This window comes from Bombus vancouverensis, chromosome 7, assembly GCF_051014615.1.
Source record: "Bombus vancouverensis nearcticus chromosome 7, iyBomVanc1_principal, whole genome shotgun sequence".
Taxonomy (NCBI): Eukaryota; Metazoa; Arthropoda; class Insecta; order Hymenoptera; family Apidae; genus Bombus; species Bombus vancouverensis.
The window spans coordinates 6571751-6585250 of record NC_134917.1 but is presented as its reverse complement, the minus strand read 5'-3'; the positions used below and the strand labels follow the sequence as shown (position 1 = coordinate 6585250).

The 13500-nt window shown below is 36.9% G+C and overlaps 3 protein-coding genes across 4 annotated transcripts in view; 2 read left to right on the top strand and 1 right to left on the bottom strand.

Annotated features, from left to right (window-relative positions):
- The window catches only part of LOC117164216 (temperature-induced paralytic E), a 124911-nt gene that overhangs the window by 63254 nt on the left and 48157 nt on the right, over positions 1-13500 (bottom strand). The gene's annotated exons all lie outside the window — the stretch shown is intronic.
- On the top strand, positions 2569-4847 carry Teh3 (tipE homolog 3 phospholipid transfer protein). The gene is made up of 2 exons (XM_033347133.2): positions 2569-4197; positions 4722-4847. Exon 1 carries the CDS (start codon positions 2844-2846, stop codon positions 4185-4187), a length of 1344 nt encoding a protein of 447 aa, XP_033203024.1. The 5' UTR covers positions 2569-2843; the 3' UTR covers positions 4188-4197; positions 4722-4847.
- Teh2 (tipE homolog 2 phospholipid transfer protein) lies at positions 5923-12616 on the top strand. 2 transcript variants are annotated; one of them, XM_033347134.2, is made up of 4 exons: positions 5923-6210; positions 6695-6953; positions 7686-7853; positions 8334-12616. In XM_033347134.2, exons 1-4 carry the CDS (start codon positions 5925-5927, stop codon positions 8377-8379), a joined length of 759 nt encoding a protein of 252 aa, XP_033203025.1. In that variant the 5' UTR covers positions 5923-5924; the 3' UTR covers positions 8380-12616. The 2 variants fall into 2 exon arrangements, with proteins under 2 accessions (XP_033203025.1, XP_033203026.1); XM_033347135.2 differs by having other exon boundaries at positions 7686-7864.

Genomic DNA, 13500 nt, shown 5'->3' with positions numbered 1-13500 from the left:
CTCCCCTCCTTTCTCGTTACCTTCGCCTGGAACTGTGTCAGCTACGAACGAAGCTATCACAGCGCGTCCTATCGCGTCCTATCGCGAGGAGAAACTATGTCACAATCTCCATGGCGGCATCGACTTGGCGGGAATTAAAAATCTGGAATGTACGTGTTATGGAAAACGCGAGCTGATAATTAAGTGGTTCCGGAGAGCAAAACTTTAATTTCGCGATAAAAAAAAGGGTCGCGTTCTCAAGTCGATCCTTTCGCGTGTGTTCTCATTGTACAACTACCACAAAAACTCTTTTTACCGCTGAGTCGTTGAAGAAAGTGCTACGACCTCGTAAGAGGCTTCAGGTAATTGCAGGAATTGTGAGTTTTCGTGCTTGCACGCACTGTTTAATATTCTACAAAAATATACGAAGAAAAATCTGGTATAATAGTTTGACGATATAAGAATTTTTTTCAAAGATTAACTCCTTGAATTAAATATGCTTTTATCCGTTTACAAAATTTTTTAGTAGGTTAAATTATATCGGAATAAAATCACAAGAGGATATATAAGACAATTGAAGGAAAAAGATTTCTATATCGACATAATTAATTACGTGTTAGCGCTGTGAATTTCGTGCTTTTTGTCTTCGCTACTTCTGTTACTTGTTCTTCAAACTGTGTCACCTGTTCTGAAAGCCCTATGGCGAGGAAAACTGTGTCACAGTTGCACTGGTGGTTCGTGTCGCACATCGATAGTTTCGAAGGAAAAGCTGACCTGATCCGTGTCGCACACTGTCGAGGAAAACTCACTTGCTAATTATTTATAGACTCATTATTTTCGTGATTCAGATTTATTAATATTTTATCAGTTTAACATTGGAAGAGCTTGAGAAATTGGCAAATGAAACGTTTTTCCGAATTTTTTAATGATTTTGAAGTAAACATTTAAACAGTTAATATTAAAATTTCAGATGAAAATTTTATTAGAAATTATTTATTTGGAATTAAAGTTTTATTCTTTCTAGTATGAAAATTGATGGTTCGCTTTTTGAAAGGAGGATTCTTTTGTAAAACAAAATGTATCCAAATTTTTTAAAAATTTACGTAGGAATCTTATGAAAAAAAAAAGATGAACGTAATAAAATGCATGATAATAATCCAGATTGATTTTGCATAAAGCACTTGAAACTGGGTATCGCAACAGACTTTTTGATTTCAATCTTTACCAGAAACTTCTCTTTAGGATCTGTATGCAAAGTAGAGTGAATAATAAACAGATTTAAATTTGTGATTTAAAACGTGATTATACATATACTATTTCGCGGTAAATATTTCTTAGCGTACCAGTTTAAAAGTCTTATATAGAAATAAATAAGTCGTCAGCATTATGAAAATAAAATTTTGTCTAGATATCCCGAAAATAACCAAAGCTCGCTTGGAATAATTAAAGAAAGTTCATCGCATTTAAATCTTCGACCCAGTTTCGCCTAATGCGCATTCGAGTAAAGTTTACACAGAAATGCGTTGCATTTGCGTGCAATGTTAGTATATCGATTTCTTTATTCAAGAAAATATATTGAAAAACATAGAGAAGAGTGCCAGGCTCCAAACTAGTCACTTTATTTATTAACTCTTTAAGATTATACCTTAAGACATGCTCGAACAAACTGATAAATATAATAGCACAAATTTCATGTCTTAAATGTCATCGGATACAAAGCAATTATTAATTCAATCGAAACTATGTACTTTTAATATCTCATACCATAAATTTAGAAAATCTTGAGGATAAAGCGATAATTTTACATTCTTTATAATTTTATTACACTATTAAAAGATTAAATTTATATTTAATATATTTGGTAAATCACTGATTGACTATAGATATCCTCAAATCTACAGCAAAGAAATGGAAACCGACTGAAAATGATCGATAAAAATTATGATTTGTACTAAATGCTTCGTGCAAATTAGTTTTCAATATGAACAAGAAGGAATCATTAAAGAAGAGAGGAAAGTTTTGTATAATAGAAAAGATTGAATGTCTTGCCGCTGGATCCGCCGGATCCCGCCATCTCTGGACGATTATCCTGCAACAGAGATCTTCCTGATGGCACGAAGGTGGCATCAATGACGTCAAATGCGGCAGTACACGGTGTCGTTGCAGTTGCAGAGGATGGGCATGCGCGAGGCATCGATCGATGCGCGATGCTGCTCGAGTTTTCGAGCCACGCACCTCACACGAGGCGCAAAGCGAACGAAAGCAGAACACGCGCGCGACTGGCCTCGTCCTGCTGTAAAAAGAACACCGGTGACACGAACTTGCGAGAAACTCTGACGTGGATATCTTCGAGATCACGATGTGGAAGCTAGACTGATCTTAAACTTCGTCGAGAGCCTTCGAATTTCATCGGTAGAATTCGCAACGGTTTATCTTCCTATCTCAAGGGACCAAATCAGTGGTATAATGAAAAAATCAGACACGGGAAGCTTCGTGAATAACGTCAAGTCGATTGACTAACAGCTGGAGTATAATAAACATTATTCTGGAGAAGCATTTTTGAATAAATGTTCGAGCTACTCATGGTACGTTAATGGTACGTACAATCTACGAAACTTATAAATCCATGTATTGATAAAACGTCAATGACTTCGACCGTGCACACCTCGTAGCTTCTATTCCCTTTAATCGTCGAACGATCGGAAGAACAAGGAAGATCACATATTTAAAGAACAATGATGTAGAAAATTCACCAGCGTAGTACATAGACACGATGGGCAGGCTGACGTAGGATGTAATAATTTATTGTTCCTTGACATCAGGATCTTCTTGGTGATCGAATCGAGCTCGATAAACTCGACACGATGCCCAAGCAAGTGCCAGTGGAGAATTTGGTGATCCCGCCGCAGGACGGTCGGATATGCGGGACGATTTGCATCTGCCAGATGACGGCGGTGTTATCCTCCGTCGCTCTGGTTTATCTGACCGTGGCGATTTACATGCCGAGCACGCGAGCGTTTCAATCTGGTATCAGCGAGATACCAGTGATGTGTACGACAATACGCGCGATCAACGCGGATAATTGTGAATGGGGCAGCTGTGGAGAGTGGTGCCTGTCGAAAACATCCGGCCCTTGCGTCCAGATTCATGTAAATCTCCGCAGAAACGGCTCGGCGATCATATTAGCGAACTGTACTAATACCACGAACAAGACCTGTTACGGTATCGATCAGGAAAACGCGAAGAAATCGAAATGCATCGCGGACGAGTGTCGCAATCTCACCGGTACGTTCAACTGTACGTCTGGTGTATGCATTAACATCACAGACGCGTTCGAATGTATATTCCACGACACGGATCCACCGTTGAAATGTTCCGGTAGACGCGGTAAGATAACCTGCATAGACATAGACGGTCTGTTTAATTGTAACCGTGGAACCTGCGAACGTATCAGAACACCCTACAACTGCGACCGTAGGTGCGTCGATATCCCGACCAGGAACAAAAATATGATTTTATTGAGCGGCGACAAGGTTTACCTGAGTCAATGCGAGAGAGCTATAGACGTCGAGACGAATCGGGAAATCTGGCACGAGGATCGTGGTGACGTCATGATGGCGTCCTGTTATGGAATATTCAACTCCACCTTGGGCGTCGAAGCTGTTGATTGTATCAATGGATCCGTTTTAGAGAAAGATCTTCTCTCTGATCTGACGAATTTCACCTATCTGTCATATCTCAACATATTCGCGACGAAACCACTGGATGAAACCAGAATGGTTGCTCCACCAGAGCAAGATCTTATCATCGCTAACGAAAGTCGTCTGCTAATTAATCTCGAGGGTTGCGTCAATACCCTACGCGAGGAATGTAAAGAATTCCTTCACGTATATGGGAAGGATGGTTCTGATCACAACGCACGCGCTAGATTTCCATGTTATTACGCTGAGGGTAACACTGAAGTCGTTGTATCCCGATTTAACCTGGAAAGCACCTACAAGGAGTTTCTAATCGCGTTGGTGTTGCCCAGTGTACTGTTCGTCATCAGTTGTCTGACGTTGATCTTTTGTCAGAGGACCGTGGTGGTCGGAGATGATGCCAAGATGAGATTTAAGGGCACAGTTGGTGCCGGCCTCACGTCGATAGAGAAGAGCGCTTCGGGTAACCTAGGGGATGCTGGCGGAGGAAACTCTGCTATGGCGCTCTGAGATCCGTCACGTAAGAATCGTTAAATAGAAATGAGACAAAGGTTATAAGGCATCTACATATAGCATTGAAGGGTTCTAAATGGGTTTACAGAACACTAAAAATATACTTTGAAACTTTTCAAGCGTCTACTGGAGAAATAAAGAGTTTTGCAAAATATGGAAAGGAAACAATTAGAAAATTCACCGTGATAATATGTGCAGGCTTTTAGAAACTATTCCCTTTGAAAAAAACAAATTGATTATCGATTGCACGAAATTTTCTGCACAATATTTACATAGTTGTAGAAGAATTACATTCGAATGCAATTCACTAAAAAGATTGAAATCCTATTTAATTTATTGGAAACGAGTTTTTTGGGATAATTAAGATTAACGTGTATTAAGAACCAATTAAGTCGTAGCGTTTAGAACAATTTGTTCAACAATCTGATAAAGCAATAGTCACCAATGCTCAGAAAACTGTGTAGAGTTTTGAAGCGAGTAATTTCATAGTAGAATAGGAATTTTATGCGACATACTCTTTTCTGTTTGCAGGCATTCCCCTCCTGGAGGAGAGTCCGGCTCGTCAGTCGATATTCTCCCTGCGCGGGCATTATTAAGGTGTAGGGAGGGGGGGAACGCGTGGTTGAAATTCTCATCTTGCAAAAAAACAAAAACTACAAAACAAAATATACAAATACTTCTGCAGAAAGCGCAAACTATCTTTGAAAAACAAGCAAAAATATACAAAGAGAGAGAGAGAGAAAGAGCAAGCGGTCAAGAACAAGTACCAAAGAAAAGCAAACAAGATTTTTCCTACTTGCACTGCCTGCACACTAAAAACAAAGAAAGGAACACTTTTGAGAGTTCACGTGCTTTTTTCAAATATTCGCGTCACTGCACGCATGCATGAGCGCGGATGAATCGCTTTGAGAAGTTCATACGACCGGATGCGCGATATAGCTCTCGCCTGTCTCTCTTCTGCTGACAAGGAAGAAGAAGAATCCTGAATTTGGACTCGACCAATTCATTTTTCGGATACGACGGGAAAACGTAACTAGAGAAAAAAAATAAATAGAAGGAAAAAGCAGACAATTCGGCGTCTTTTACACGTGACACAACATTCGTCGGTAGCTTTTAAGTGTCCCCCTTCTGATTGATTCGCCGTGACAGTAGATAAGAACCATTTATTACATATAGCTCTACGTATCAAGGCTAAGCAATTCTTATTGTAATCACACTAACACCACAAAACCACATTCAGAACCGAAGGACGTACCTTGCTGGTAAATGATCGATCGATCCCTGCACAGCTGGCAACAAGCCCACAGAAAATCATTTGACAAACTCCTTGTTTAGTGCATCTTTTGAATGTATTCGATGCTTCTCGTATAATCGGTAGAATAATAATAAGTTGAACAATCAAAACTTATCGTCAGTTTACAGTACAAGAAGACGAACGGAAAACGTAACAATTCGGTAATTTATTTGATAATTTGGAAACTCCAACAATTTTATTTGGAAGCTACACGGAAACGGAGAAGAAAAATTCTTTCGCAAAACGTTGAAACGCGTTGAACGTGTGAAAATAAGGTTTCTTGACTCGAAATCAAAAGAAAAATTTCAGAAAAGTTCAAACAACTTGGATATTAATCTCGTATCTTTAAAGACGAAGAAAATTTTTAATATTTGAACAAACAGGGTCCAAGTGACCCGTACAATAGAGCAATCATTGATTCCGACGAGTCGACGGTGATCATGGGTGCCCAGGAAGAGGACACTAAGTCCAGCACCTTGGGTGGGGTGCTACCGGTGGTGGAAGTAGCGTCCTTGATGGAGAAAGCGAAATTTTACACGTCCCTCTGCCTGGGTACCATAGCCATCCTTGCTGTCTTCGCCTTCCTTTTTCTAATACCTTTCGTTGTGGAACCGGCAATTTCCACGATTTTGGCCGATTTCTCTCCTCACGCTGTGGCCTGTGTCGTCACTGATCATGTTTACGCTGAGGGACTAAAAAATTGCTCTTGGGCGAGCTGTAGAGAAGGTAAATTTTGAGTTTTCCTAACGCTGTAAGTTTGATATTCTATTTCAGTTAATTTTTCTCGGTTCTAACACAAAACAAATATATGTAAATATAGATATAGCGACGAGCATAGCAACGAGATGATATTTACGTTATTTACATACTCGCAATACTATATTATCATTAATTAGGCAAATATGAAAATTCTCTTTATTATGCACAGCCTTTAAAAACATTTATGCTTATTAAGCATGAATCAATTGGAATGAAATGTTGAATGTTGTTTGAATCATAAAAAGTTAAACGTATACTCCTTTTTTCTATTCTCTGTAAAGAATCACATCCTGTGAATAATCATTTTATTAATTTATAAATAATTTTTAGAAGCTTTTTCTAATAATAATGATTGATGTGAATTCTAAATTTGAGAAATTCGTATACATTTAATAGTATTTATGTACTAAAAATTTGCATAGATATATTAATAGATTTTTCTCGATTGTAGGTTGTACTAGCGCCGCACTTCGTTGTCATCAGATTAGGGTGAACTATACGAGATTAACGTTCGAGGAATTCGTGGCAAAACCTTTGGGTTCCATTTCCTGGGATGTCTCGGACACGAAATTTTTCGTAAACACGGAAGGCTGCGGTTATCCACCCACAGTGAACTGTTCGGATTTTGCTAAGAAATACGGATATTCGAACATGGGAAAGATATTCCCCTGCTATTACAGCAGAACACACCCAGAGACTGTCGTTGCAAGGTAAAATCACAGTATCATATTCGTGATAAATACGCTAGCGAAAGCACGAAACTTGTCATGCTTTCAGCGCATCGACATTAATGCGGCAAATACTACTTTATCATTATGATTTTCAATACATTTAAATTCTCGTATGTGTATGAAACTATATTCTATGCTGTGTTAACACGCTCACGCAAATCAACTTTGTTTGTTAGAAATATCACAGTCCGTGTTTTTCTACATCAAAAGAATTGGAAATATTCTTCTCTGGTTATGAAATTACAAATGGTCCTATAATTAGGCTATGTTACGAGACCTTGTTTCGTACTATATAATTCTTGTCGACCTACTTTCTTTTAACCGGGTCATTGAAGTAGAAACTTCTATAACTATGGTATTATAAGTTAATAAAAGCAATTTCTGTTAGGTTCTTGTAAGCGCATTAGATAGAAGCGCTCAATAAATAGGCACCATGATGGTTTTTTACTCTTCGTATGGTGATAAACAATCAACATTATTAATCTCATATGATCGAGTTTAGTCCAGAGAAGATATTTGATGAGAGATTAGTGAACGATCCACATATTGTTTTCTACATACTGAAAAATTAGTACGAACTAATGAGAATGATATAATTTTTAATAAAAATGGAGCGATATGTGAAAGAATAGAAATAAAGAAATTTTTCTGCCTTCTCCGATTAATAGGGTAATAAAAATCAGTAGAGTGACACTATGAATATATTTTTAGGTACTCTTGGGATGAAAATTTGAGGCATCTAGTGCTAGCGTTGGTGGTGCCTACAGTCGTTTTTGGAGTATCCCTCAGTGTATTATGTTATTGGTATTGTCCACCGATGGCCAAGAGCTGCGGAGGGCCAGGTCGTAACCTGATTGACAAGTACTCGAGGAAGGAAGAGTAAGTAACGTGTATGTATGCAGTGCCCAGTGAGGCTAGAAGAACCTATATACCTTATTTACATTCTAGAATTGCTTCAAGGAATTAATGTCTTTTTTCCATAAAATATGCTAAAATAATATTTCATTAAGAATCGTAAAGCTCAAAAGCTATTATCTACGTTGCTAGATTTTAAATGAAAAATATGTTCATCGCTAAATTCTAAATAAAAGATTCTATTTTAAATCAACTTCTCGAAAAATGTACTTTATCCACTTGTATCACTCGTCTAGTAAACCTGCGATACAGTAAAAATAACAGAAACAGAAAGAAATACAATACCAAATTCAATTCAACGTAGAACCATAAAGAATTAATATATCAGTTACTTTGTTCGAACTAAAAATACAATAACTCCTCGAAGCAATACTGCTGCATTATATTTTGACAAAGAGACCCTGCTGTATTTTCTATCACAAGTTTTCTGTTGCATTCGTACAGTATCCTGGGAGAGGACGAGTTCGAGGAGGACGAGGAAGAATACTGACTACTACCAAGGGCTCACCCCCCAGCGCGGGAGTGACGCCGAAGGAATTACTGAAAATCCCCTAGCGTACTTTACGCTCTAAATGTAAGCGATCGTCCGAAAGCAATAGCAACGTTCAGGAAATTCCATCAACGGACATAGAATGCAATTCGTTCTCGTAATTCGCGTCAGCTCGTCTGACCCAGTTTCGACTTCTACTACTTACGATCGATCTTAACTTGTCGCAAAACATTGCACTTGCGCTTAATCGATTGCTTTTATTAAAGAAAATTGGTAACCACGCTAACTTTGCTATTTAAACCTCGCCTATGGACCATTCTCTATTCTTACACGGTCTAATCAAATGATTTCCCATTCTAACTTGCAATAAATCAAAATTAATGTTATACACCCTTATTGCGAGCAAAACGATTCCTTTCTAAAGACTTCCCCGTGATAAAGTGTAGTACAAACCGAAATTAATCTAAGATCGTTCTGTTCGACCATATTGTGGGATCGTACATCGAAAGTGCTATCATATTTTCCCCCTGTGGGGAAAGTGTCTGCCCCTTACGAATTAATATTTGAGATGTTTGCGATATTTTTACACCGAGTTACCGTGGAACCAAACAGAAACGATCAATGACACAAACGATCGTGCAACTATTGTTCGAGGTATAATCGCGATGTTTTTTCGATATTACACGTAATTACTTTGCGAGATTTTTATATACAAACGCAATAAACTCCAATGGGGAAGAAAGGAAGTTGTTCATCGATTTTTAGAGGTAAAGTAAGTTTGGTTAATCGACGGGAGAACTCAGTCTCGATCATCTACCAGTATTCCGAACGAGATTCAGAGATACGATGTGACATGGTGCGCCTTCCTACAACGTGATAACTTTAAACGTAAGGAACAAAATATTCAAGTGGCACATTTTACCGCAGCATTCGTTCGTAATAAGATAAATGAGATGTGCTTGTGTACGTATTTATAAGTCATGTTTCCCCAGACTCGGGTAAGATGACGTTTGAAACGATAAATAAGAAGATAATGTAAAAGGAAAAGAGAGGAATGAAATATTTTTCGAAGCAGCATAGTATCTGTATCGATTTGACATTTGATGTTGCTTTGAATATTTTGAAATCACAATTGAACGAAATTTGGGAAGTTTATTATGTGAAATATCATTTTACCCAGATCTGCCTGTATCTGAGCCGATGATCGAAGAAAATAAGGAAGTAAAGGTTTGTACGTCGCGGAAAAGGAACAGTCGATTCGTCAAACATTTCAACAAAAAAAGAAAAAATCAAAATCCTGCGCAGGCTCGTGTCACGCGAGCGTACGTTTCAGTACGATCATTTCAGTATTTCTACTTGGAATGTTTCAAACGGATAATTATATTCGGCGATGGAAGTTAACAGTGAGATAAAGAAGAGAGAAAAGAATATTTTCGACTTGAAAATTATATCAAAATAAAAACGAGAACCGTAGTGCTTTCGCGTATGATCGCAAGATTAGAATGACGAATCTACACGGCTATTTTTGCAATAAGAGCGAAGGAAAAATTCGTAGTTAAAATTCTAATTTTCGAAGTGAATGAAACGTAAGAAATACAGAAGAGGCAGTAACGCGATCGTCTCCAGGATCTGTCTTCGCACCAAAGGATAAAACTCGTAGTTTAAGTTTAGCCCGTAAGTTAAGTCTGTGAATATAATCGATTACCGTAACGAGATCGATACAATGATTGTTACAAATTTTTTACGCGGACGCAAGTCGCGTCGTGGTATAGTTAGGATAAACAAACGTATTTGCATAAAGCGCAGGTGCACGCATGCACGTATCGCGCGCAGTAGTTTATAGCTGTAGATATCGGTTTTTCAGTTCAGTTTTCCAAAAGGGACAAGCGATATGCGTTCCATAAGCTGCGAAACAACGTGACCTGCCGAGCCAATAACTTAGTGAATTCATTAGCAATAATTCTCAATTTATACCTAAAAGAATTTTGAAACGCTTAATCAATTTATTTGCCGTACAGTGAATTTCATAAAATGTGAACTTAATCTTAGAAACCAGATGCCTAGCGCACTTTAATGAAAAAAAATTACATAAAAGCTGTAAGCAAAATTACTATACAAAAGGAGTACAAAATAATTTTTTTAAGGGAAGATGTATAGTCAACATTATAAAATACTTTAAAAGAGACATCACTACAAATCCAACATTTCTAAGATCCTATTCATATTTTATGAGAAAACTTGTACAAAATAGATCTGCAAATAATTCATCTTAGATATTTACCAAAATTTGATATTATTAGGCTAATGACCACTGTCGATATATTCAGTGGAATTATTGATATATTATTTGTACAGTACTTACTAATTATATATCAATTATATATTAATTACATATAATTATATATAACAATATTTTACGTTAAATCGTTAGCTTTATATGGGTGGGATAGCAAAGAATTACGCAGTTGTTTCGAAGCGTACGGAAACTACATCGCGAACCTGTACATCTAGAATGGTTGTGAATCCTTACTTGGCCTTACTCTAGGCATCCAGCAAGTTGGCACGATTCGCCTCGAATGAGATGCGAATTCCAATGGAGCCTGCGTTTCGGCACTCATTCCCCACTCGAAGCTTGCTAATCGATTTCCGTTCTGTGCGTGCCAGCGATTGATCGATGGATCGCAAGCGCGCCTTCTAAAATTAAACGGACGAAATCTTCTCTCTTGCACTTTTTTGTGGTCACGTGAAACTTTTGCTCAAAGACGCTCAACTCACGGGACGATGAGGTCGATTAAAAATAATATTAATCGGTGCAAAAAAGAAAGAAAATTTGAAAAATATGGACATTTCTTTAATGGAATTTGAGACACTAATTAGTAGACTGCGGATATTTATACATTTTTTAGAAATTGAAATGTGCGACGATATGAAAATTGTGAACAGATATATGTTTAGATTCCGTTTCTTTATCAAAACGATGTTTTTGGTTCTATTTCTTCAGTAATCAGTTTTGTAATTAGATTCTACGTTTCAATTCTGTCTCTTTAGTACAAGTTTAAAACTTCTGTTTAAGTTCTATTCCTCTTATAAAAGTATGGGTTTGCATAAACATCCGCATAGAAAACTAGCGCGATATGAGTTAAAATTTTGTAGTGATCGAACATCGAAAATCCTGTAAGTCGAACTATTGAATGATTGTCGTCTCCCTTAGATGGACGCATGAGAAAAGATTATTTAACTTTGATCGAAGTAAATGTTTCCTAACCACGAGAAATTTCGATCATCGAATCATGATTACAAATACATTTATAATGCATTGTGCTTGATCAACATACACGCGAGTATCGAGTATCGTTTCGAAAAATTCAAGCACAAATTCGTGGACTTCTTCGTCCATGAGAAAAAGTGCTCATTCAACTTCGAGCACTTCCATATCTCTCATATCAGATCGGTTTAGTGCCAATTCGTTAGTCGATTAGAATCTCGCAAATGACCATCGAGTTAAACGTATTTAGAATCATCGGTCGCGGGAGAAGACGTCGATACAATTAGATAGATTATACGAAATTCTTAGGAGACCGAGATATTTATTAAAAAGTGATAATCGAAAACAAGATAGTGTCATTGGTAAACAGCTAGGATAAATATTAACCAGTGGTTGAAATTAATCAATGAAATGAAAAGAGATGAAACGAAAATTCCATAGACGGTTACAGATTAGAAAGCAGCGATTAATTGTAAAGTATCGATACTTATGTATAATACGCTCTATCGCATGTTACTTGATTATTCTAACGTACCTGCACTTGATATAGGTAAGCTGTTACATCGATTTTCTTCCTATATTCTATTTCACTCTGTCTCTTCGTTTCTTTCCCTCCCTTTCTCGATAAAAATTTCTTCTAGCCTGTAGAAATATCTCGATCAGTATTCCTTTGCCTCCTCTCTTTCCTATTCTTCTCCTAACCTATTAATATTCTTTCCAATTGATGACATAAAAAATACAAATCAGGGAGAATGCTCTACGAGCTTCCTGGTTCTATACTCGAGAATTTTAGACCTCATCGAAGAAAACATTATTGTTCACCGCTTCGTGCGTATCATTATAAAGTCTTGAATACATTGTACATAATATATTATATATAACATACTCGTTTTCTGCGATACTAACGGACTATTGTAAATAAAAGGTTGTACGATTTCGTTTGAAATATACAGAAACACGTTTTCTGTTAAATGTATTTTCCTTTACAACATCCAGTACAATTTTTTTTCATAGAATTTAAATTTTCTCTTTCTTACTAAATTTCCATTTTAATTTTCATGAATAAATGAATTTCTTTCAGTGATAAAATATTTCAATAAATCACAATCACGGAAGATTAATGAATATTTTGCCATAAAATACCTCCGCATAGACGAAATGTCTTTTTCGATATGAAACGATGTATTCTGCATTCGAGTTTCATTTATTTGCGATTTTATTTGCGACTATACTTTATGTAACGACAGCAATCCTTTGAAAAGCTTTTAAGCTCCAGTATGTATACCACGCTTAATCCTTACTAAGCGCTCGAAAATATTGAATCACTATAACAAAATGTTGAATTACCGAGAAGTTTATTTTTTTTATAACAGAACTACTAAATAAAAGCAAACTTTAATAATGCGAAAAGTAATTACGATGTGCATCAGAGTTTTTCAATATTATTTTTCTTTTCTAATCTTTTTTAATACTCCAGTTTAATCAAGCGTTACACAAGGAAGTTTGCTTAACGAGATTCAATATGTTTACATCAACATGATGCCTCTTAAAGCTCCCAGATCGTTCGTCAAACATTTGTGCTGCATTAAACTATTCAAACTGTGGTAAGACTATTATGCTTGCTAGTGGGAAAATTTTCGAATTGTTTAATACGTTATGTAATTACATCAAAGAGCGAGAAATTTACTAACAAGAGGGAACTACAGGTACACGAAACAATGGAATTCTGCAATTATTCGAGATCCTATGAGTCTGAAATGGAAATTGTATATGTATGTTATTACTAAGCCCTATAGAACTGTTACAAATATCATATACATATACGATGGAACAGAATTGATCGAGATGGTCAAACG

Excerpts from the sequence above, each read along its gene's own strand:
- Teh3 (XM_033347133.2), top strand. The coding sequence starts at position 2,844 with ATGCCCAAGCAAGTGCCAGTGGAGAATTTGGTGATCCCGCCGCAGGAC.
- Teh2 (XM_033347134.2), top strand. The coding sequence starts at position 5,925 with ATGGGTGCCCAGGAAGAGGACACTAAGTCCAGCACCTTGGGTGGGGTG. Across the intron at positions 6,954-7,685 it reads CCAGAGACTGTCGTTGCAAG|GTACTCTTGGGATGAAAATT; the intron begins GTAAAATCACAG and ends ATATATTTTTAG. Across the intron at positions 7,854-8,333 it reads AAGTACTCGAGGAAGGAAGA|TATCCTGGGAGAGGACGAGT; the intron begins GTAAGTAACGTG and ends GCATTCGTACAG.